The following is a 26,550-nucleotide window of genomic DNA, read 5'->3' on the forward strand; positions in this document are numbered from 1 at the left end:
ATATACATACACACGCATATACATATATATATACATATGCATATATATGCATATACACATACGCATATGCATATATATATATACGCATATGCATATATATATATACGCATATGCATATATATATATACGCATATGCATATATATATACGCATATGCATATATACATACACGCATATGCATATATACATACATACACATATATATATATATACATACACATATGTAAGTGGACATTTACACGTAAAAGAATGTAGGATAAACAATAATAAAAAAATACAATTCAAATATTTAACCTTTACCATTTTTTCCCAGTAATCCTTGAGGATGAAGTAAATAATTTAAAAAAAGATCCTTGTTAAAGAGCATTAGTTTATTTTCCACAGGTTACTTCAGAAACAGGTCATTATGTACAAAATCTGGAATGTTGGATAAATGCATATCAATCCTCTCACTGTGGCGGCTTCCAGAGAAACCTTAGAAATACTAGCTATACATTAAAACGGGTGCCTCTGCATCGCAATTTATTGCTGGTTTTACAATCGCAAGTCACTAATGCCAGTAATAGTCAATTTTTCTTTTTTTTTTGAAGAGTATTTACAATTTGATTAGTAAAGGTCTACACAGTTCAACAGAAGACTGCTAAATAAATAAGGACAACACAGGAGCGTAAGAAACAGACCAACGTGGATGAAGAAAATGTGACATGATTTATCTCCCAAGATTGTCTACAATGTCAGACTTTTTTTTTGCGATGAATATAAAGTGACCATTACCCCAAAGTTCTTTTTTTTCCCCTCTACTTATAATAATTCAATGGAAATCACCAACAAAAGTAAAACAAATAATATAAACAACAGTTCATCTGTGTAAAATAACGTGTATTATTTGCCAGTGAATAAAAGTGACCAATTTCAAATTTAAAAACTGAGGGCGCAGCTTCTACTTTCAAAACACGACGACTTAACATGGTCATGGATAAAAATTTAATTTCTATCATATACTGTACAAACAATTCAGTGGTCATAAATGTACTGCTGGGATTGACGGGAGTCATCGCTTGGTGAATGAATGTTTTTATCATTTCCATTTTGTTTTGGAAACACGTCTCACTGAGTGACTTTTTCTTTTTTTTTAACCAGTGACAGGCTGATTTCATGCAACTCACAGGTACATTTAAAATGTGACTACACTGCCTTTAAAAAACACGAGTGTCCCTTCGACAGTCGTGAATTCTGAAACGCTATAAGTGGATTACTACCTTTTTGCACCAATGAACACAAACAAACAGCCGTGAGCAAAGTGACACCAACATTCACTTGTACACAATGCAGAGAATTGTTTGTTTTTAGCACTATTTGTACATATTTCCTGTGCCATTTCATTACAAAAAAAGGATTTTTTTTCTCTCTCAATATAAAAACCATGTAAAATCATCATGGATTAGTAAAAGGTTGTTAAAAAAAAACACAATTTGATGATATTTGAAATGGAAAAAAAAATTTGATATTGCTTTTTAAGCCATTTCTGCTGAAAATGTACTTGTGGAAATGTGAATATTGCTTGGAATCTTCCCTAATCAAACAGTTCAAGGTCTATGGCACTTAACTGACAACTGACAATGTGTTTCTCCAAAAACGCTATTCTCTGTACAGCAAAGAAAAAAAAAAAAAAAAAATTCACTGCTCCAAAGTCATGAGTAAAAAGCGTGATTAAAACATTTTGTACAGACACAAAAGGCAAACTGTGGTCTTCAGCCATGGAAAAAATGAGAACTGCCACATCGCTTCAGTAACTGCCTTCATGAAAGATGAAGCCCTTAAAAATAAAAAGACACACGCATACGAGTGAAACGTCGACCTGTTCTCATTCAAATATCTCTCTTCGTCGTCTCCTGCCTTTGCCTTCACTTCTCCATTTCCACACTTGCTTTGGTTAACTAGCAGAACCCACACCTGCGTTCTCTCGCTTAAAGGAATATGTTCACAATAAGGGAAATGCAACTTTTGACGGAGAGTTGGACGAGGAGCCCGACGCCGCTCCCATTTCAGAGCATATTTACAAGGCTGTGGCTGGTCTTGGACTTAAAAGCTGGAAACGGTGGTGAACTGCAATCGTGACTCTGTGCTAAGTTAATCGAATCGTTTCCTTTGATTGACACATTGTACATCATGTTTGTGGGGTTAAAAACTCCGAGCCACTATCAGAACACCAGCAGTAACTAAAGGACGGCACACTTTTTAAGCCCGGACAGAAAATGGCATGTAACCTTACATTAATAAAACATGTTCTGGATTATTTTAACAACCTTATTTCCCAAAGTGTCAAACTATTACTTGACAAGCAAAGGCTCATGTTCCCCTCAGGTCTGAATTTCCATCTCGTCAATTTCTTTCTCCCAAAACAGCACCGGTAGTGGTCAAGTCATGTGAGCTGCTGCTGCTGCTGCGAGGATATCCGAGATGGATTTGAGTACATGCGTCCCCATGATGGAGCTTTTTCACAGGTTTGTGGAAGAAGCAAGAGGAGGACGGTTTTCCTCTCCTCGACTCTTTGATATCACCAGAGAGAGAAAAGAAATGAGCATTCCAATACCACCTTGATCTACATTCGTCTCCACATGAAAAGCACATAACACTGTCCCTCCCGTATAAGATCCCTCCACAGAGTTAAAAACAACGTTTCAACAGCTTAAATTAAAACGAGAAAGAAAGGTGAGGTGGAACGACGAGAGAGAGGGAGCCGTGTCCCTCTAGTGGTTGATCCGTGTCCATCCGCAGGAAGAAAAACCCCAAATGATGATTAAAAAGGGATTTATGAGTTTGGGACTAAAAAAAAAAAAAAGATGATCTGTACAGAGACCACAGTAAGTATTTGCATCAGAGCATCTTCAGCTTCTTTTGTATAAAAATATATATATACCACAGTGATGGCCTTTTTTGAGGACTCGTACTCGCAGGTGTTTGCCGCCCTCCCACTCGGAGTGGTTTCCCCCGTTTTTATCAAGGCTGTGAAGTAGAAATAGTCCCAAACAGGCATCAGCACAACAGCCTCTGATGTGTATAAAAATACAACTTGAATGTCTCTTCTTCTCTCCTCCAACACTCATCCTCTCCCCCCTCCCTCCCCTCCCGTCTCTCTCCAGGAGTCAGTGTCAGTTGAGTCTATGCTTGCATTTCTCTAGAGATAATCATATCCACAGTGTTAGGAAATGTCTTCAGGAGGGACACTGCGTTCCCGTGATCAATATTCACAAAGTTGTATCCGTTTGCCTGTGAGGAAAAAAAACAAAACACAGATGTTGAATGAAAAGTCCCTGTAGACTGATCTGTGTGTTATTTTTGTTCAGGCAGCAAAAAGAATACCTGGATAATTTTATCTCCAGGCTGCAGAATCTTGGATGCTGGTCCTTCAGGCTGGACCCTTGTCACATAAATACCCTTAAAAACACAAAAGGGAAATATTACAATCCGAATAGATGAGGACGAAAAAAAAAAAGAAGTCTACTGCTGTAGAAGAATGATGATGTGAATTTACATTGTCACCCGGATGGAACGGGTTTCCTCGGCCTCCCACTCCTCCTGATATACTGAAACCCAGCTCTGGATTCTTCTCCACCTTCACACGGAACTAAAACAGACCCACACACACTTTCAGTTGTACTGTATTCACAGTTGTTCATTCAACAAACTGGCTGTATTAATGCTAAAAAATGCATGTAGGTGATTACAAAACCGTCTTTCTAGCTTATGAAACCAAGTGACTTTCTCATTCATGGTTTCAGATCACAAAAAAAAGCTCTAAAATATCTATATTTCTTAGATGATATTATCCGAAGGTGATTATATCCGTCTATGCGAGTGTTAAATACAATCCACTACAATACGTGAATATTTTAGGCTTGACTTTTGACTATTACATATCTTTCACCAAATAGCAGGGCACAACGAGGACAAATATCTAATTGCCATTTTTTCTGACAGACAATTCAATATTCACTGAGTAACAGATTAAAACACCATTCAAATATAAACAACATGCATGAGAAAAGCGAACAATTCCATCCCAGTCTTTTTTATGACGCATTGCATTGATTCAAATTGCAAAATCTAACTGAAAAAGCTCACTTAAGTCTAGCTGTAGCTTCACTCTTCTCAGACAGTTGTACTCTTGTTACTCTCTTGTCAAACTGCTCCTTTTATCAAAGCTGAGACAAACCAACCAAGACTTTTTAATATCCTCAGTCTTTAACAAGTATAACCACACATATCGCCACCCTTCTTTCACCTCTTGCTGCAGCGCATCATGTGAGACTCTGGGTGGGGCTTGGGGCGGCTGGGAGACTTTGAGCATCAGGTAATCGATGAGCTGCTCTCTGGAAGGGTGACGGGCCATGGGCATCTGGTTCATCTGAGGACGAGCTGCAGGGCCCATCTGACCGTTCATCAAAGGCACCTGGACAACAGAGACACGCGGCGGTGAAGAACCAGCACGGGTTTCTTTACAAAAGAAGTGGTGCCGCATTAATGTACCATTAGAAAACAAAGAGTTTATAACGCATACTTTTCTGTGGGGGTCCATGGTGTAACTCTGTTGCCCTGGAGGTCCATACACATCATCCTGTAATGGAGGAAATGAATGATTGGTAACGCTACACCCAAACCTCATGCCAAAAATATGTTCAAGAGACATTTTTCAAGTTGGGTAATGCCATTAGGTGAGGTCAGGGACAGAAGACAAGGAACATGATTAAAAACCTGAATGTCGAGTTCTACAACACTGACTCATCTCTCAAAGACAAGGACCTCATACTAGAAATTCTAATAACGACTTTCTAGATCACTTGAATGAACACTTCTACCTTCTTACCTTTCACAAACACAGTTTTCATCCCCACACAAAACAGTGAGAGGTTATTCAGAAGTGATGAAAGGCTGGAGTGAAGGTGGCGAACGGAGCGTTTAAAGTACAGTTAAAAAAGGAGAAGAAATCATGGTTACAGAGATGAAGTGTAGTCACAAGATGATTGGAGAGACGTGGGGTAAGGGAGGTTTGGTTTTGAACCTTGCAGGTTTAAAAGGGGGCGTTTGGAGCATATATAACACTCTTGTTACATATCTGTTATCTGTGAAATAAGGCATGAACTCCTTAGAGACAAACTGAGCTCAATAACATCACAGGTTGGTGTGTGTTAGTGTTGTTGCCTGGATTCAGTCACTGGACACAGACTGTGACTGTGCCATCACAGCAGGCAGAAGCTAAAATTATACATGCTATACACAGCTTGCATGTGTTGTGAGGAAGTAGCTTCAGTACAATTCAAATAATTTTATAATTAGCAACTGTGTGTTGATTTGTTTCCCTCTAGTTCTGCCACTAGAGAAAATCAACCAAATCAAATGACTGATGGCACAAATATAAGGCCCCTTTTAAACACGTGCATTTGAACTGAAAAGTTAACAGCCAGTACAGCCATTTCTAGCTCAGGGAAAACATCACATGTGCAGTGAAGGGATTGTGGTTGTGAGAAAACTCATTGGAAGAGCACGTTTCTCAACGCATACTTTCATTTGTCCACAAATGGACAAGTAAAAGATGACTTCTGAGGATCAATACACACTTTTCCACCATCAAGGGAAGAAGGAATTTCCTTATCTTCTAAAGGATGTGGAAACTAGCAGGCGGGATGTCCCTGGCTCAGTATGAGGTGGAGGAGCCAACTACACACTATCACAGTACTCACACAGAAGCCCAGAGCTGCAGGGGACTGTCCCTCTCTGGCACTAATGACCAGAGACCCTTGGCTGGCATGCATATCCCTACAGCTGCTGTAGTGAGACCAGCTCAGCGGTGCATTATGGCAATTATAGGAGCGAGACAGCATATTCTGAACACAGGGACGACATGATCGAATCAGCACCGAGCGACATGCCAGCGGTGGCCATGCAAGAATCCACCAGAGGAGAATGACAGCAGAGGGGACAAAGGTTTATAGCATACACCGAAAAACATGCATTGAATAAGAGACATTCTGCACACAGCTGGGTTAGTCGGCTTAAAGGGTCAGTTCACTCAAATATCTGTGATGGTATTTTGCCTTTGAAATATTCCTATATAGCAGAGGTGAATTTTCTGAAAGTGAAAACTTTCAAAAACTTCATTCATCAAATCAAATTTCAACACTGTCAACATTTCTTTAGTTCTAACTATACCAGTAACCTGGAAAGAACCTGAAGCTGAATTTCTTGCAAATATGCATTGCTTAGCAAAACAAATTTTTCTGAGACATATTTGCAAACATTTGGTGAACTAGAAACACAAGTCAAGTCATCACATTGATCCTTTTTACCTTTTCCATTTTCTTGGCCTCGATGTGACGCATCACCTGGTCTCTCCAGTCAGTGGGCACCCTCCCTGCTCCGACGCCTCCTGGCAACTGTGCAGGGCCGTCCAGGAGCGAGTGTTCGGACTTCACTCTGGTGTTGGGCCTTTTGCTGGGGCTGCTGTGCTGGTAGTTGAAATCGCAGACAGACATGGTCCTTTCTGGAAGCTCGTGGGGCTGCGGCCGGGCAGGGAAAGGCCTGGAAGCTCCGGGTACGTCGATGCTGTACGTGCGAGCGGAGAGGGGCCGCTGCATGGCCTGGCTCATTGCCAGCGGCCCCCTTGCGAGGGTGTGTATGTCTCTGTATGTCATGTATTCCCCCTCGGGCAACTGCATGCGCCTCGGGTCACCCATTGACACTGTGGAGGAAGAGCTGCTTTGCCTCTGCAGAGTACTGCTGCGAGGCTGACTGCCAGTAGAGTGAAGTCTTTCTTTAGCCCACATGTCCCCAGAGGGTTTGGGGGCCATTGGAGGTCCCCTTTGCTGCAGTGGTAGAGGGTAGGGAGGTGCCTGATTGCGATTGGAGTAGTTGGTGTTGGCTAGTGAATGTGATGGAGGAGGGAGGTAGCCTTGGTGCTCTGGGGGCATGGGCGTCCTCTGGGCCCAGAGACCCTCTTTTGGCATGGCACTGCTTGTGTACTGTACATTGTACTGAGGAGGATGGATGCCCATGGCCATGCTGGAGGAGACTGGGTATCTGCCTGTGCTGGAAGGAGGTTTAGAGGAGGAGAGCAGGTCTGAGGAAGATGCAGAGGAGCCTGGGTAGACCTGGAGATTCTGGTCATTGAGTAATTGACCAGCAGACTTGCTCCTGACTATGCTCTGACCCTGAGCTCCTGGCCCAGGTCCGACTCCTGCCATCCTGGTCACTGCTGCTGCTTCAAAAGTGTCCTCATTCCCTTCCAAAGTGAAAAGCCTCATACCCCCACCTTCTATGTTGCCGACACTGTGGGACTTCATCACCTGCGAGGGATGGCACCTTTTCTCTGGAGACAGCTCCTCTGTGCTGCGAGACAGAGACATGTCACTGCTGGCTGTCACGCCTGTCGAGGCCACATGCACAGCAGATGTCTCCACTCTCACTGCTTGGCTTATGTTCCCCAGACTATTGACGGAGTCACTGACCTGCTGGTTTCCGTTCTGTAAATAGTCAAATTTGTCATTGCTATAACCCTCGTGCGCTAAACCATTCTTGGTTTTGTCCAGCTCGTCCAGTTGAAACATGTTGTCGGTCAGAGGCTTCGCCACGTTCATATTGATCTGGTCCCACTTAGTATAATTGTTTTCCATACCATTGTTTATTCCCTTCTCAATGAAGGCCAACCTGGCTTCCATGGACAGGTCGTAGTCACCCATTTTTTCTGGCGGCATCTGCTGTGTTTTCAAAAGGGCCTGGAGGGACGTTTCAGAGCCATTTCCATTATGGAGGAGAGGGGTGCTTTCTTTCGGCTGGTTCATATTCTCCTCATCTTGCCTAAAACAGAGTAAAAGGCGTCATAATTTGTAAAAGCAGCATGAGGAAATCCTCCCTTTTCACTCTTATGTTAAGGATTGGAACCTACTGGCTTTTGGGGAGGAAAAGCATCTTTGCCTCTCTCTCTGGGGTGCACAGAGAGTTGTCTTGACTGCTGTCAGTGGTCAGAGACACCGAGTCAGACATGCGTGACGGTGATGAACAGTTGCTATTGTTCTGGTTGCTGTTGGCCACGGTGTCATCCAGCAAAGAGTCTGCGTCTTTACCATCATCTGTCAAGCACAAATATGAGTTAGTGTATTACATCTGTACTATCTCACTGAGCAGTTTTATTTCTCCACTTAAAGTACTATGTTTCATTGACTCATGTTTTTTTATTTGTTACCTTTTTTGTCCTTACTTAAAGTCACTACTTTAGGCTGGTTGATGGAGATCTCGATAAGAGGAGGTCTCATCTCTGCAATTTTCATCTCCTCTTCATCTGACAGCTCCTCAGAATCCTGAAGGATAACAAAAAGGGGCTTTTTTCAGATAAAAGTTCAAAATCAAATTTGACTCAACTGATCATTTGGAGTCCTAAATATTCAAGCACCTCCAGTGTGTCCTCGTGGTTCATCATAGAGCCCTCTGAAGACTTCAGCGGGACTCTCTGGGAGCTATAAGAAGTGTCTAAAGTGTCTTCTGATTCTGGTGCAGAGGGAGTTCGCTCAGATTCTTGTGGCTCAGTGTCCGATTCTGTGCCATTGGGGCAAGATGCCTCTATCACCTGGACAAAACAAAGGTTGATGAGGTTTGGGTTAACACATATTCCTTCACTTGAATAGAGAAAATATCGTTAGAATGGCACAAATGTGAGGTAAACAAAAAAAAAGAACAAGAAATGACAGTGACATATCTATCTGGAGCTGACCTTAACACCCACATCCTGAATACCAATATGGTTTCGCTCAAATGGTTTGGCATCTTTTCCCGACTCGTCACTTGACTCGTCCTCTTTTAGCCTGTGAGCCACAGACTGGGCCGTCTTCACCATGTTCTTCAGCTCGTCTGGGTATGGAGTGGGGTAGCGCTTCAGGTTTCCCTCCTGAGGAGAACAAACAGATCATCATTAAATGTTTGGACGTTCTGATTTGGCAGATTGAGCAGGGGTGAAAAAGGGGTGTGTTAAAGCGGTAGATTCAGTATTATACAGACGCATTTCCTTTGGATAAACAGCAACTCAATATGACGGGTTTATGCTGGGAGCCATCATTCAAGATGTGGTAACTAACATCACTCAAAGTTGGAGAAAATTGGTCATGAGCAACATTATTATGAAAAAATAGCTCTAACAAAGAGAAAGTTGAAATCTTGAATCTAACTATCTTACATACCAGTTATACTCCTTTTGCATTAAAGTGAACAGTGATCAACGTGCAACACTTACCCTTGGAGGTGCCTCTCTTTCATCCTTGTCCTCGTCGCACTCAAAGGCCACCTGAGCTCGGTGCTTGCGTTGTTCCTCCCACAGAGCTGGATTGAAGCTCTCGGAATCAGAGTTGGGAATGTCTGGAAGGAAAAGCAGAAACCAGGAAAAGGGTTCAAATGTGTGGTAGAGTTCCATTAATGCAAGTCTACTTTCTGACCACAAGATGGCGCATAGAGGGCACAAGGCTTGCTACCGAGAACCGAGACAAGGAACTTGAAATTCAGAAGTTTCCTTCTCAAAACTCTTGGAGGTGTTGTTTTAGGAAAATGACATTCAAATGAAAGCACTAAAACCAACAGAACAACATCTTAAATAGCTCAACCTTGTCCCTGACTTCAAATGAAAAAAATTACTTCGAACCAGGCTAAGGAATTTCTAATCCCATTATTATAATGTCTAGACTACATATGACCCAAGTAACATTAAACTCACTGTCACACTCCAACATGAGAGTCCAGCTTTTCTGAATTGCTGTTTCACTACAACTGCAAACATCAAATATTCCACTCTGTGTTTTAGAATTTCAAATGTATTCACTATAATTAAATGACTTAAAAGTGCATATAGACAGACAATACTCACTGCCATGCTACTCGGTTATTTTAAATGATCCTCAATTTGAGGCAAACAAAAAATTAGACCACATAAAGAAATTTTGTTGTCAACAACTTAACAAAACACAGCACATTGTGAATGTGCAGAGGATGTGAATCACCTGGTTTGCATTCTCCACATCAACAAGTTGTAAATCATAAACACTGCAGTCAGCTCATAACTTATTCCAGCTTTTTAGGAAATCCCATGGACACAGATAAAGAAACCTGGAATAACTCCTGGTATAAAAGGAGGTGAAACATGATAACAAACAGAAGTCAGGCCTTAACAGTAACTTTTCTATTTGTGTAACCAGGGTTAGGCTGATGGATGAAGTCAGACAACATTTCTACAACCACTAACCCCAACCCCCCGACAAAAGACACTGTGATGGTTCACCACAGATGGTCAGCTGACGGGTAGTTTAAGCATGAAGACCTTGAACCATCAATTACTCTAAACCAAGGTTCACTGGTGTCAGTGCAAGCTTTCTGGTGCAATAGGAAACCAAACCAAACTAGCAGATGCTAGACAAGACAAGGATATTTGGTCTCAGGTGATGATCAGGCCCTCATAAATTATGCATTCATGTTTCCTTGCAGGTCAAGTCTAGATCTGCTTCTTCAGAGATAACAATGGAGGCGCCTGATAATTTAGCATTCATTTACATTTTCCATACCTAAATATGAACTTTACTTACTTTATTCACCTCTTAAGTTGTATGTGCCATGAGCTTTCACAAATGTTTACAAAATGTGCTCATATTTGTCATACAATTGTGTGAGGTCAATGCGTTGAATGAATGCTCCGTATCAGCCCACAGACAAATTAAAAAGCCTTAATCTTTTAATAACGCAGCTTTCCCACCAAGAACCGATTGACAAAAATGGGTCAGAAACATATGGAGCGTCATGAAACAAAACAACACAGAGGTTGAGTCTTGTCGAGCGAGTGCATGGTACTCACAGTCCTCAGTCCTGGTCTGCTGGGGGAACATGTAGTTAGTCAGCACAGTTTTTTGCGTCTCTGGATCCTCCTCTTTCTGCAGAGGGATCAGGGGTTTTGACTGCAGGAGACAAAACGGTGGTTATTCGAGTGCTATCGGGCATCAACAGTGCTTTGTCAAGACACTTAAAGAGTGTCACTGTTTTCTCTGTGCTTAAATTCTGCATGGCAAGTGAACTAAAATCCACCATGAATAAACTAAAACACATTGCAACTCCCCCTAGTATTTTTAAGATAAGCTTCCTTCCTTCTAGTCTAATTGAAAGGGGCATCTTTATCTACACCATGATTCCTCTTCCTGTCACTCCTTCCGTAATGAAGCTGCCTTAAGCACAACCAGTGTCCCCCAGGCCCTGTTACAACTGTGGCACCTGCCCAACAGTATTCTTGTGTCTTAATGCTGATAGGCCTGTTGCCTCTCCTGGGCTCCCTTTCTGCCCTGCTGACACAACACCTGTGCTGTCCTCCTGACAATTAATTAAGTACAGCCACTTTAAAGAGCAGCTTTGTAGTGCTGGGAACTTCTTAAAAAAAGTTTGTAAAAACAGCAGGATAAGAGGAATTTTAAAGAATATAATAACCTAAAAACCTCAATAGACTATACCTGAAGTGTATCTGAAATTAGATCACAGGTGTGGTTGCATTTTTGGGTGCATAAATTAAATGCTTAAGCCTGTTCATATTCTTTTCTCTAGTGCAAATGTTGTATCATGAGCCTTGAGCCTTTGCAGGCACATGCTCATTCTAAGATAATTTATTATATAATCCAAGTATGACAGGAACATTCCATCAGTGTGAGCATTCACACCACGAGAAGCCCCATGTCTCTGAACCTTTAAAGTCCAAAGGGGTTTTTCCTTTGCTTCAATTTACTATGACTACTGCATGACATATGTTTCAGACAAAGTCTGGACTTTAAACATCTCTCAGAGTTGACTTCTGCAAATGACTGTGCTTCCATATCCTCATCAACCTCATGACTGGGGAAATGAAACACATTGTCATGCAGGAGAAACAAAAAGCGAAACATGTCTGCAGTCAGGTTAGTGACTGACTCTGCATCATCCTCATTTCAGTTAATATTGACTCGGTTTTCACGAAACCCCTGCTTTCTGAAACAAAGTGCTGATAATGTCACACTAAACTCTGCACAACGCACAATATAAACTCAGTATCCTCAGTATGTAGTCAGGGTAGGAAGGCTTCATCGCTCCTCTGCAAAAAAAAACGTTGCCCTACAATTGTCCTACAAAGGACGAGAAAAGCATAGTCTACTGTTTTGTTTGCAGGTGCTGCTGCTGCATGATCTCAAAAACCCAGCCCTCTATCATTCAGATTAGCAATATTACTTATCGGACATGTCTCCATCACATGCTGTAATCCTCAAACATGTACTATGTTAATGAGATTCGTTAGGATCATCCAACACCTTAAGGGTATAGGGGTCAGGTTAACGGGGAAGTCTGACCTATATAGCCTTTTTGCATGTTTAGATCAAATGTCCTTGTAGTGGTTTTCTGCATTTTTAATGTGTTTTCCTGTCAGATACTAAGTCTTGGTGGGTTAATTAATAGCTGCTCATTGCAGCAGTGAGTCACGCATCCTACTGCCATTACAATCCTGACAGAACAGCTCATTATCTGACAGATCTGAACTCGGTGACACCTATGGTGAACCCCTTGTGCTCGTGATTTATACGCAGAGTAATACTTGTGATCATACCTGATTTTCAGACAGCCACATTGCAGTCATCTGGTTCAGTTTAGTGAAATTGTATGGAAGATTCTTCAACCTGCAATGGCGTAAAAACAACAATTATGACTCACAAATATGTCAATTTAATTCATAGGGAAATGTATTCAACAACAGTCGACTATAAAAGTTGTCTGCAGCCATATTTAATTTTTACTTGAAAATATTTCAGCGGTGTGGGATCGTGGCCAAAGTTATTCAGTGTATTTGGCACAGAGCTCACATATTAAATGGAAAACCCCCAATTAAAGCCTAAATCACGCCCGTCTCCAAACACATTTTTCATTCTTGCCAGAGTTAAGATACTTCAAACTTTATGTTGTAGTTAGTAGATTTGTAAGAAAGAAACCAACACATCCTTTTGCTTGTTTTGGGCAATTAAAAAGATTTAGAGAAGCAGGTACAGCACAGCTTTGAGAACGCCCTTCAAAAGGTCACGTTTATTAAATGACTATGACTGCAAGACATTTTCAGTTTCTTGATTTATCTGTTGACTGATGAATGGTTTAATTTAAAAAAAACACACACAATCATAGAGCAATAGCTTCACTTTATCTAAATCTCATCAATGTTAACACACGTTAGCGCTTGGCGCGTTTCCATGACATCTGACCGGAAAAAGACGCGCATGTTTACGTGACTCCAGATTGTTAAAATGAGTCTCTAAAGTAATGCTTAACGTTTATTAAACTGCTCTTATAGTTTAATAAACAGACCGCTCCAGTTCGGCTGTGGGCGCGCTAACGGCGCTAAACGAGCTAATGCAGCTAACTGGTAACTGGTCTTTTTCCGGTCAGTCGTCATGGAATCGCGCCATGCGTTAACGTGCGTTAACATGTGTTAACCTTGTGCCCAGCACTAATGTTCAATTAATAAAACAAAGCAGGGTCCAAAAATAATTTTGGTCGAATGCATTTTTGACAGAAATAATTCAAAATAAAAATAAAATCTGATCTATATTTGTCCTTGTACTTGACCCACATCACGTGTCAGTCCAGACTTACTTGTTGTTGCTGAGATTGATGACCTTGAGTCTCTGCATGTCACCCATTTCCTCAGGCAAAGACTCCAGCTTGTTGGAATGTAGAAAAAGCACAGTCGCATGCTTCCAGTTCCCCATCTGTCAAGAGAAGGAACCACGGATTCAGAGCCAAGCAAGCTGTTACAGATGAGCGGGGTGCCGTACGGCTCACTACATCTCCCTTAACAGAAACATCCTCGATGAGGTGCGTACTGACCTCAAGGGGAAGCTGTGCAAGGAAATTATGATCTGCGGCAAACGTGCGCATGGCAACGCACTGTCCGATAGTGGAGGGCAAGGCTTCAATCTCATTGAAACTGCAGTCCAGCTCCTCCAGATTTGTCAGCCTGATGAAAGGAAGCCAAAAGAGAAAGGCAAGATGACATCAAGTTCATATACCACATACTGTATGTGCTAAATATACTGTTCTTATCGTTTTAATTTAGTAGCTGGTTAAGACTGTGACAGTTACAACGACCAAGAAATTTACAGAACACATCACACTGGCTCTCAAGTTCCTTACATGAATTCTGCTGTGTCAGAGAACAGACTTGAACGTACTGCTGCTGCTGGTCTATGTATTCTCTGTGTGGCGTAGGACCAAAATACATCTGACTGTTTGACCTTCTCAATAGGAAGAGGCTTCTAAGTTTTCCTAGAGTTAAAACTCAACACTGGGAAGCAGCATTCAATTACTACACACCACAAAGGTGGAACACGGGGCAGAGACAGTTTCTCAGGATATAATGTGTGGATCTTAAAATAGTATCGCATAACCTTAATACAAACAAATGTTTGCTACATTCAAACAAACGACAAATTAGTTCAAACACTCAATTAGTCTCTGCGTCAAACGACTCTCTTTAATGTTTACCATTGTGCTAGTAAAGCGAGATGGCTGCAAATAGGTTAGAGTATGACTGAAAACACAGCACCAACAAAACGTTTCAGATTTCTCCCAGAAAAGCCAGAACAATAACAAATAAACTACAACAAAAATCACCAAAAGGTCCGCACTGCAGCTTTACTGTAAAAGATACATTCAGGAATGTTTGGCCTTAGCACAGGTATGTGCTCCACTGAGTGAAATTCTCGTTTAAACAACAACTCCAGAAATCTTAAAATCTTCAATGACATAATTCAGACAGTAACATTTCAAATTAAACCCAAGTTGACTCAGAAGTGCAGTGCAGCTGGGGCTTTCTTCTGAATAAAAAATGCAAATGCACACTGGGGGGTGGGGGGTTCACATGAATGCAAAGTGAGTGCAGAAGAGCTACTGTGAAATACTACCAAACACAAAAACACTGAATTAAAGTGCTTGTAGACCAAGGTCAAACTGAAAAAATTGAGAGTTGATGTCAATTTGTCTCTTTCATAACTGTGGGAGTGGACCGATAAAAAAAAAAATCACAGAGAGTCTAATCTTTGGGGCCTACCACATAGATTGAAAATAGACCGAGAGTCATCGTGTCAGCCTGTTTCACCCCTCAAATCCTCAGCAGCTGGTGACTGCTGGGTTTACCCGTTTACAACAAGCACCATCACATCTCTTGAGACCAGTGGCTGCTGATTTAATCAGCCAGCGACTGCACTGAAGGGTCATGAAGGCAAAGATTACCACCGACTCCCCCTCAATTGAGTAAATCTGTCACTGTATACATTAACCAATATTCAAGAGCCATGATGTTTCGTTACTGGGTCGATCACTCTGAAATCATGGCCGTTATTAGTTACTCAATATCATAAGCAATGGAGCACATCATGCTTCATGGAATATCTGCCAGACGTTTCATATGATCACATGACAAAGCAGCACGCACAGTAATCCACTGATCTAAGGGTTTACACTGTGTGGCAACACTCACCCTCCAACAGAGTCTGGCAAGTACATCAGCTGGTTCTCATCCACTTTGAGTGCAGTCAGTTTCTTCAATGAGCCTAAAGAGACAGAGAGAGACAGACAGAGAATTAGAGATACCTACATTCCACAGCTTGGGCCAGTTATTGATTATCATTTACTGTTGCAACACAAAGAGGAAGATCAATTACAGTACTTCAATTAATTAATACTTTTGTCAACACAGTATTAAACCGACTTCTAAAGCACGTTGTCCATCTGGACAACTATGATTTTATTAGTTTGGACTTAACTTAGAGACATCCTTTTGAGCAAGGTTACTGAAAGGATGATTATAGATGACCCTGTTCATCCTAGACATCACCTCTTCCATCTGCTAAAATACTCATCAATGCCACAACACCACATGCGAACAGATGTGTCACTCTTGTAAGCTGCAGCAGACACAACACTGAGCTTTTTTACTATGACCTAATTTTCATGTTTTGAATAGATCTGTGTTTAAGTGTTTGAATCTTTAAAATAATGCCAATAACAAACACAAATCACATGATTCTTCACAATAAAATGATTGGCTCCGATTTTAAACTCGTAGCTTTATTACATTTCATCTAATGTGGCCTATTTAGTATATTATACAGTATGTTGTACACGTGTGACCCACCTAAAGGGTTAGATTCTATTCTAAAAATGAGTTGGCAACAGCTAAAAGAGAGAGTGTTCCGTCAGTTGTATTATGCGAGTCAATGTTAGTGCCATAATCCTCACCGATGGAGCCGGGCAGCTGTGTGAGACCGTTGTTGGAGAGCAGGAGGTCCTGCAGATTCTCACAGCCACAGATTTGCTCATCCACCATCTCCAGGTTGTTCTTGGACACGTCCAGATATACCAGCTGTTTGAGCATCCCAAGCATCTGTGCAGACAAAAGAAGATGTCAAGTTTAACACGTTAATGTTCAATAATGCCAAAAGCTCCTGGTTAAGTAACCTTTAATAAAAGGTGGAGTAAAATAAAACACAAATCTGTGTTCAGTTTTGCTCTACTCCCTTGACAGACATCATTTATAAAAGGCCAGACTGTGATTACAGCCGATGCTGTTGAAAGGCCAGCAGCAGAACTAATGCTTTAATTATGACCCAGTTACAAACAAGCCAGTCAATTGGATGACAAATAAATCCTTTGTCACACATTCTGACAATCCCTGGAAATGAATTACATTCAAAGAAAATAATACTTTTTGCAGTAAAAGGGCATCTGAAAACATAAAATGATCTGCATGTTGTTCATTGTTTTCTAACAGCCAGAGAGTCCTTTCCAAAACAGCAGCTCCTTCATGTCTGGTGTTCAGAGAAGTCCAAGTCTGATGCAAACTGACAGTGGTTTGGTTTGATGTGAATTTAAGCAGACAAGTGGTTTAAGAATCACAGGAAATTATCTCAGGGACAATTTTTTTTTTGAGGCAAAGCAAGAAGTGAAGTATGGCGGCGAGTGAGAATAATTTATACCCCAGGTAAAAACGTCAGTCTGTTCCCATCTATCCACAGCTCCTTGATTCCAGTCAGCTGCTCCAGCACCTCAGGCTACAGAAATAAAGAGGAGAAAACGGCTTAAGTCATATGGATGAGTGTGTTTGTGTGTGCCTGCTGGGACAAGACCAGAGTTCACAAACAAGCTAAAAATCAAGTGTGAGACAATTTAGTTATTTCAGTGTAATTGCTGTGTAAAACAAACTTTATCTTGCAGAGACAACTAAATGGCATTTAAAAAAGCTTCCATTGCGAAAATGAAGGAGAATGAGTGAGGGGAGACGAAGGAAGGAGGAGGTTAAGTCATGAGCAGAGAGGTCAAGCCACTGACAGTTACTCACCACTTCAGTGAACTCATTACTCCCCAGGTCCAACCTCTCGAGCTGAGTGAGTTTCTGCATGCTTCTGCAGACACAAAGGGCAGACAGGGAGTGAGATACTGCAACTCGGGGAAAAGTTTTTTTTTTTTTTTTTTAAATCACTCAGATACAATCTCAGACGGTCAGATATTTGAAATGAAAACCACTCAAGTTGACAAAACAAAAACATCAGCTGGAATAAACATCAAGTTGAGTGCTTCAGAAATGAGGCCAAAACAAACTTCATTTTTTTCCATCTTTTTTATGGATATAAATAATATATTATAAATACATTCTAAAACTCATGCTTGACAGAAATATGCACTGAATAATGGAAAATGTGACGTATGCTATAGCCCGAAGCCTTGCCCCCAGAATTTTCTCTCCACATTCAGGTCAGAGTGCTACGTTCTGTGCTACACTGAAAACATGCACAAAAACAGGATCATTCAACTTTAATATGTTGCAACAATCATCAGAGACAGAAAAAACCGAATAAGTATTAAGCTCATGTTTATCATTTACTGACTAAATGATTTTGAGAGCAGCTGCTGAGAGATGTTACTGCACCATTCCTTATTACAGAAATCCCACACCTTAAATAATCAGGAATTAAATGCACTATTTAACAACATTTCTGAGCTATGGGTGAGGTGTCATATTATACAATTGCAGCATGACAAAGAATTTGGATAGGCAAATCAACTTAGAGCAGCAGAGCAAACGGACATTTCAAACGCAAGACTTTGTTCGAGGGAGTCTTAAGTTTCATTGAATCTAATTCCAAACAAACCTCTGAGTCACGGCTGGAGGTGAAACAGAGGTGTTCCGAGTTATGTTTGGGAACAGATACGATGTTACTTTCACAGCGGGGGATGAACAGTGTGTCCTTAAAGCAGAGAGTGAGATTCAGCGCAGGGATGGAAAGCTTGAAGCCCACCCGTTCTCCTCATTAAGTAAGAATGTCAGACATATGGCGCAAATTATATATATGGTTTCAGTCCTATGATGATTGTTCTTCGGTGCAATATGAAAACATTACTCATGTGAATGTACTTGAGCATGAGCCAGTTCTATCACATTCTTACATGAAAGTTGGCAACAACCCCTGTAGACAATCATGAGAAAAAGGAATAAGCTGCACTGGCTTATCTTGAATTTGTTTTCATCAGTTGACCCCAAGTTGTGAGGAACAGGCCAGCTTTCTTTACAACACAGTGCAACACAGAAAGACATGTGTTTTATGTATGTCGCTTGGTTTGTGTCCACACACAGAGAAGAGACTGCAATCTCTATGTAGACGCTCTGAAAAGACTTGTGCTGCGCAACCCCCTTTGTGCATGAACACATTTGTTTACATCTCTGAAATGCTTGTGTGTTGCTCTGGCAACCTTCCCGATCATTAGTCCTTTTCTTTGTCACGGCTTCAGCCTGTAACAGGTCTGGTATCTGTCACGTAAACACAGCGAGAAAGAGAGGATCTGCTCTCTGAATCCCAGCGCTGCAACACACTGCACTTTGTGCAGCAACTGGCCCATGAGTGTGTGAGTCAGTAAGTCAGTGAGAAAATCGGTGGAAGGAAAGTGAGCGAGATAACAACAGGAGAGTCGGACAGGGAGAGGAAAGACAAATAACGCACACAGGGGAACAGATTTGCTGGGAAATGGAAGGAAATAAAAAGCAATGACACAGCAAGTGAAGCATGAGTGACGCCAGTAAGAGAAAGTAGATCCCATGTCGCTCATGTGGAGCGTTCTCCAATATCGTATATATAGACACTAGGGGAAAATCCTCAGAAGAGGATTTTAAAACCTGTCACAAGCAGCCAAGTGAAGGAGGCGCTTACGCAACACTGGAATGCAATACTACAGTTAGCGGAGTTGGGAGTAAATCTCGGGGAGGAAGAAACCGGCAGGATGGAGGATACAGCAGAGGCGTTGTTAGAGGAAGGAAACGGGGAGGAAGGAAGGGTAAAAATTCACGACACGCTTCAGGATGCAAACGTGACACAAACATGACGTCGCTGAAATACACACATTTTGTATTTTAATGGAAAACGACATGGAAAACCACTTACTTTGGCAACATCTTTAGCTGGTTCTCCCTCAGCTCCAAGATCTGTAATTTAGTCAACCTGCAACCAGATAAAAAGTCCAAGTGATGCAACAGTATTTCACATAAAAATGGCACTGTCCTTCTGTAGTATTCCTTACTTGCATCCATTACTTGAAATTGCATTATCTTAATATAATCATTTCAAAATCCTCCTTTTAGTTTGTACTTCACTACTGCGGTACCTCATTGTAACAATTATTCGTCACTACCTTGCAGGCTTTTCTGCTGCAACCAACAATGTCTTTTTGGGTCATTTCTTTCACAAACAAATGTTCAGGTGTCGTCATCTCTTGTGCTAAAGTGGTCATTGTGGTCATGATATGGAAAGGAGAAGAGGAGCGTGAGTAAGAGGAAACAGGCCTATGGGGCCTTGAACCCACGTGGACACCTCGCATCACATGTTTTGTGTAATCAGAGGGCTCAACACACAACTGTTGTGTAAACGGCAAACTGTGACAGCATGACTTATTGTGCTGCGTGTATGAAAGAACCTGGAAATGGAAATGCATCATGTATTTGTCAAAATATAATGAGTCAGAATCTTGATAGATGATAAATTATCTATACCAAAGCAGGTATAATTGACATGGGGCATATATGAGACAAAATGGCTATGTATGTTCATTCATGGATCCATACCACATCAGTAAAATCACTATCATGTCATCTTGTAGGTGAAAGGAACGGTCTTGTCTAACTTAAGAAGTAATTTAAGTAAATAGTATACTGCAATACAATAGTTCTACACAGTAAGTCTACAATGAGATTTACAAACCGTTATATCTTGCTCAGCATAGCCATGTCAGTGCCACAACCTTTTTCATCTACTGAATATGAAGTTGGTTCACAAAAAACAATCACATGGTAAAATATTTCTTGTTAGAAACAAACTAACCTCCCAAAGCTGGCTGGTAGAAACTCCAAAAAGGCATCGTTCAGGTAGAGCTGCGTCAGGCTCAGAAGCTGCGTGAAGCCTTCTGGGAGCCTGACAAAGATATCATACACAAAGTCAAGTACATGTAGTATAACAACAAACTGTAAAATGCATGCGAGACCCATCACACCAAAAGACAGGTGATTATAGGAGTAGGTCTTCGACTCACTTTGATATGGGATTCACACTGGCTTCCACAACAGCTAGGACTTTGCAGTTCTTTATGTTTTCTGGAAACTCCTGGATGCCTTAAAAGAAATACCAAACACAAATTACCATAAGTGGTTTCAGAGTACAACAACACAACAGGGACTCAACATCTGCAGTGACGCATCTCAACTGTTTTATTACTGCTGGCAGTGAACAAATGACTTCGTCTGGACCAAGACGACGGGGGATAATGCAGGCCATCTTGTTCACGTTTTTTTTTTTTTGCAGAAGCTTTTTGACTGTTAAAAACAGGTGGTTTGTACAAGCAGGAAGGCTCTCTGTGTGCTCAAGGTACATTAAGAGCAGCTCTGCACCTTTCTTGTCTAAACAACCCCAGAGAAGAGTGCTTAAGGTGACACAATAAAAGCAGTGGAAAGGAAGAAGGGGAACAAAAAATAAAGCCCACTGTCTGCAAGTCATCATGACAGATCCAGAAAGTGCAAACGGCAACAAAGACGACGCGACCAAGTCTCTGGGTTTGTTTCCACATACTCTGCACAGAGTGCGTTGTAAAGATGGATACGCCACTTTTAATGTCAACATGGTGCATGTAGCTCCCATACATGAATTTGTTTAATCTAAGCTGTCGCTGCACTCACTCATTTATATTAGAATTACCTTTTTAACCTTTCCATTGCCATGAAAGGGTTTTGCTGTTGAGCAGGCTTTTACTCTGCTTAAATTTAAGGTGATAGCTTGAAGGCCTTAAAAGCCAAATAGTCCTTGTGAAGTTGAAGACTATGCAACAAGATTTTCTTTAACCTGCAACCTGATGGATCTATGAGGAGATGCTTATTAAAATTATGCAACCTGTTTTTGTTCTTAACATCAAACTGAGGCAACATTGAGACTGTGAAGTTTTTTTTTTTATCAAACAGGCTAAATTTAAAAGGATTTCTAGGACAGGATTCTTAATCAGATTCAACAGTGTGACTGCTTTTTATCATCAAATGATAAAATTAATGTTGTCACCTCCCACTTCATGAAACTGCTGAGAGGACACTGCGTTAAGCGGCTTGTACAGATATTCTCACAGTTTGTGCGAGAAATAACAATTATATCTTTTTGCCAATCAGTGCCAGTAGCAGCCCTGGTACAATAGAAGGACGACATTTATACCTTTCATCTTCACAGGTCAGTAAGCAAGTGTCTGTGGTCAGTTTTCAGGTCTTGGCAACGTGATCTGAACAACAGTTCTGAATGACCTGAATCTGCCAGTCGAAAAGGCTTCCAACCAGGGGGAAGGAACGCTATGGAAAGTAAAGTAAGTGTCACTTACTGTTTTTGCTGACATCAAGCTCCCTGAGATTGATGAGGTTTGCAATCGCCGCTGGCAACACTGTTAGGTCATTATCTGGCATGCTCAGTCGGTGTAGTAACTGGCAGTTGAACAGTTGCTGGTGAAAAAAACATGAGAAATAAGTCAGGTTTTTTTTTATCAAAACACGTATGTTGTGCGTAGATTAAACATTTTCTTGACTTGTACCGTCATGATTATCTTAAAAAATGTGACTGAAGTGTATCCACACAGCTCCTCATGATTTACAGTTTCTGTACATAACTGTGCGCGCCTTACTTTAGGCAGTTCCTCGATCTGGTTGGCATCAAGATAGAGTTCCTGCAGGGTCTTCTCAAAACTAAAGATCTCCTTAGGAACAGTCTCCAGGCTGCAGTGGGAGTAGTCCAGCGATGTTACGGTCTCCTCCTCACCCCGCAAGCAGCGGCACGGCACCAGCCGAACAAACAAGCTCCGCTTGGACATCCTCAGTCACTGGAGAGGGAAAACAGAGCGATATGTAAAGGGAGTGTAGAGGATTAAGAGGATGTGAGGAGGTAAGCATACAGCATGTCTGGCACTACATTTACACTTCAGCTCTAGTGTCTAGACACACATACTGTATGTAATGTGTTTAGTGCAGGGTAGTCATTGAAACATACACACGCAAACACTGATTGCGATATATGATCTGTGCATCTGATCCAAGACCATGTGACTACAGTCTTAATTGTCTGAGCAGAAGGTGCATGTTGATGATTGTCAGCCGTCTGTGTCCACAAACACATTAAGAAGAGATGGTGAAAGTCATCATCTCAGCCACTGTACTGTAACATACTATTGCTGCGTGATGTGGGTATTTTTTTTGTGACGACAATTTGGTTTGATAACCCTCGCTGGACAGATAAATCCTCTGAGGCTGGAAGTTTGTTTAGGACTGTGCTGCACTGTGGAGCCAAGAATATACATTTTCGTGGACTTCCGGTTTCCGGATACCGTTGCCCTCACCAGCACTCTCGCGTGTTTTACGGACAAAGCGGAGCTCCGCGAGACAACAATTCCAGATATTTAGTGCATTGTGACGTCCAAGTTAGCGCGGAAGTCGACATCGGTGTTTTATCTCCTGTACTTAGACTGAGGAAGACCACAAAAACATGACTGAGTCTTTTTTTTTCACACTTTGGAGACTAATATGGCTTTCAGAGTTCCAAATATAAGGATTTAAATGATGAAAAGGTTGATATTGCATAATATGGGACCTTTAATAGACAAGATATTAATACATTAGAAAGCAGAGCGGACACACGTCAGTATGGGCACATACCCATAACCCTTAGTTCCTTCAAAAAAGGGAAATGTCACTTTCGTCATTTGTCAACTGGGTCTTCTTTTTATACTTTTTCCCAACATGACAATTTGTCATGACGATAACATTACACTCACCAGCTCCCTTGCAGAGTTTGTTGACGCAACACCTCTGACGTACAACACTCAAGAATAAGTAGTGACATTTCTCAACACTTGTGTACGTTACGTCTGACAGTAAATCTGGGAGAAGCTTTTCCAGTATCACACAACGCTATCTCATTAGGAGTCAAATTTCAAGAAGGTGGCAGCCCTACCTGCTTCAGGGTTTGGTTCTGCTATTTGTTTTCCCCACCTCTAAATAAATGCAATCATGCGGTGATGTAGACTTGGGAACACTAACAGCAGCAATGGACGGGAACATCACACAGCTGACGGCACTTCATGCAAAGCTGCTGAAGATGTGTGTGTGTGTGTGTGTGAGCTACTTCCTCTAACCTACACAGTGAAGCTCGGGCAACTTCAGCAAATAGTCTGTCTGTGGTGTTTACAGCAGTTGGCTTGAGTGATGTTGCATTTCTGCTTGGGCTGTAAGATTTGGGTAAAATATTTGAAATACATAACTGCAATTTGTTTTGCGATATATTTTATCAACAATCAACTCTAAAAATAGAATTAGATTGAAACATTTGCAACTTGCTCATTGTGTTCGCAAAATCTAATGTTTCTCTCTTTCTGAAGTCCTTCAGCTATCTCTATTCCTATGCAAAAAAAGGTGAATAAAAAAAGAACAGGTTGTCAAAAACAGAGTTCCACTTAACGTGAAATTACTGTTGAGGAACTGAAGTGCGTAAATGCACAATTGAGAATCTGGTCAAAAAGAGGACACTGCGAAAGCCTTTCAACCACTTTGGGCTTGTGCATGATGGAGCCACGGGTTACATCATGTACTCTCAAGCCTATTATTTCATCCAAAGCATTGTCCTGCCAACGTTCCCACATTCGCAAATAGACTACAGATGATCACTATGAGTAATTATACTGCACTCAATGCATTGTGATAAAAGCACAAATAGCAGGCCAAATATTTTTTTAAAGGATTCACTAAATAGGAGAATAGCATCCCAGTTGAGCCTGATAACAGTAAGTTATTTAGTCTTGAAAGGGAAAATGTGTTTCCAGTTCTGTATTTTCCATAGGAATGTAATACGAGCAGCATTTCAATATTGTGGGTTTACTGAAGCCTCAATTGGGTTGAAGCTGAGGGTAAAAATCCAAGTCGGTCGTGAATCAGTCCTCATTTGAAAGATCATTAGTTTGATCCAAAACTCGCTCCCCTACAACATAATGACATATATAAGCCAGAAAACCTTTCCAGCTGTCCATCTGGGTGGGATCTGCTTGCAGATGGGTTGGAAAAGCAGTTGTAAACCTGTCCTTTAAACTTGTTACATGGATGTGTACATACATACTTTTTTTTATAGCTGGAGTCTCAGGTCAGTGCAGTATGCATGATGGAATGTGCTCTCCTCAACAGAGGCTTTGTTCTGTAGGCCATGAAGAGAATGTGATTTTTTTCCTCCCCCTTGTCTTAATCTATGCACCACCACAGCACATAATCTCCGAGTCCTTCACTCACTGCTTACCATGTCTGTCTAACTGAGCTGTAAAAGTGTGATAGCCTTGACCCGCACCACGAGTCACACCCACACACTATCTCCCTGTGTGTGGATATGTGTGCACATATTTGTGTTCAGATTACTATGCTAGTCCTTCTCCTCCTCTATGGAATTGGTTTGAGTGTACACTGCACACACCACATCACCTTTGATATCAGATGGACCCATATTGCATACGGCGTAGTGTTATCTAGATAATGCAAAGTAGATGCGACTATTTCTGAGATGATCAAAACATGACCTAATAGCCAAGTCATGGAGCTAAAAACAATAATATTAGGACTGCAACTACACGATTCTTTTCATAATCAATTAAGCTAAGCAAAGCCGAGTTAACGTTTGGTTCATGAAATGTTGAGAAATATTTATTTCTCAGTTCGGAATAATGAAAAAACTTTAATCCTTTAAAAAAACACTCAAATCGATTATCAAAATAGTTGACCATTAATTTAATTGTGCTATTATTAAATTGAGTAATTGTTTCAGTTCTAAATAATATAAATGAAATGTTCCTGAAGGAATTACACATTTTTCCAAAGGAGTACCAGTCAGCAATCGCTCCATCTAAAACTCATTAAAAATGTGTGCATGTATGAACAAGCCCACACTAACATGCAGTCAGTACAACCAAGAGCCTCCTATCCTCCCACACACACTGTATAGCAACCAACTCATGTATAAATACACAGAGTAATCTGGTCTAGCACCAAAGGAGATGACAGTCAGAGGGCTTGGCTCCATTCACCCCGAGTAACACTCGCTGAGCGAATGCATGACGCATGATTTGTTGAGTGGGAGGAGAGGGAGGACTGGAAGAGAGAGTGTGATATGGGTTAACAGGGAAAGGGGTGGTTGTGAGTTGTTGAGAGGTATGTAAGCAAAAGCCTTTGCGAAGCTTAAGAAGATGAGGAAACCATAAGAAAAGTTCTGGGGGAAAGGTGTATGGAGTGTTGAAGATGGGCAGAATGAGCAAACTAAGAAACGGAGGAATAAACATGATACAGCGAGCAGAAGAATTCAATCCGTCTCCTTATTGTGTTAAATAAGAACATCTAAATGGTGGCTTCATTACAGCGGCTGAGGCCTGTGTTTGTTAAACTGTGCCATTCTCATTTTCAGTTAACTAGTAAAAAAGTGTTTTTGGGGTGAAATTAAATTGTTTTCCATCTTTCAAACCCAGATGTGCTTGTGTTTTGGTAGATTGCTTTTGTAATCGTGGATTTAACAGAGTTAACAGATCTACAAGGAGACCATCAACGGCAACAGCAGGATTCCACCAAAGCTCCCTGAGATGAAGAAGGCGTAGGAGGAGGTAGTATGCACACTGTGAGGTGTGCGTGTACCACCTATGGAAATGCATACTGATATCTTGGTAATGCATTATTCTAATAACTGTTAAATACTGTACAGATTACCTCACATCTGCGTTTTGTTTGTCGCTCACGCACAATTTGGTTCCTGCCGCCTCAACAGATGCTCATATAGCCACACATGCTTTGGCTGTTTAAACAACATGGACATTGGTTTGAAAAGAACAGACACTTATTAATCATATTTTCCAGCACCAGCTTGGTAGCATGACAACCATTGCC

At 41.2% G+C, this 26,550-nt stretch overlaps 1 protein-coding gene across 1 annotated transcript; it reads right to left on the reverse strand.

The window, feature by feature from the left end:
• Nucleotides 1-3,161: 3,161 nt before the first annotated feature.
• Nucleotides 3,162-22,460, reverse strand: erbin (erbb2 interacting protein; the record flags this gene model as incomplete). Its single annotated transcript, XM_083892905.1, has 25 exons — nucleotides 3,162-3,269; nucleotides 3,363-3,437; nucleotides 3,535-3,627; nucleotides 4,285-4,452; nucleotides 4,561-4,617; nucleotides 5,741-5,884; nucleotides 6,347-7,853; nucleotides 7,942-8,125; nucleotides 8,239-8,353; nucleotides 8,446-8,619; nucleotides 8,764-8,937; nucleotides 9,280-9,401; nucleotides 10,882-10,981; nucleotides 12,643-12,712; nucleotides 13,677-13,792; nucleotides 13,911-14,040; nucleotides 15,562-15,634; nucleotides 16,323-16,467; nucleotides 17,060-17,134; nucleotides 17,422-17,485; nucleotides 19,517-19,573; nucleotides 20,450-20,539; nucleotides 20,658-20,736; nucleotides 21,978-22,095; nucleotides 22,275-22,460. The coding sequence occupies 25 exons, from the start codon at nucleotides 22,458-22,460 to the stop codon at nucleotides 3,162-3,164; spliced, it is 4,224 nt and encodes a 1,407-aa protein (XP_083749031.1).
• Between the last annotated feature and the right edge of the window lie 4,090 nt (nucleotides 22,461-26,550).

Source organism: Microchirus variegatus (assembly GCF_963457635.1).
Source record: "Microchirus variegatus genome assembly, chromosome: 1".
Lineage (NCBI taxonomy): Eukaryota > Metazoa > Chordata > Actinopteri > Pleuronectiformes > Soleidae > Microchirus > Microchirus variegatus.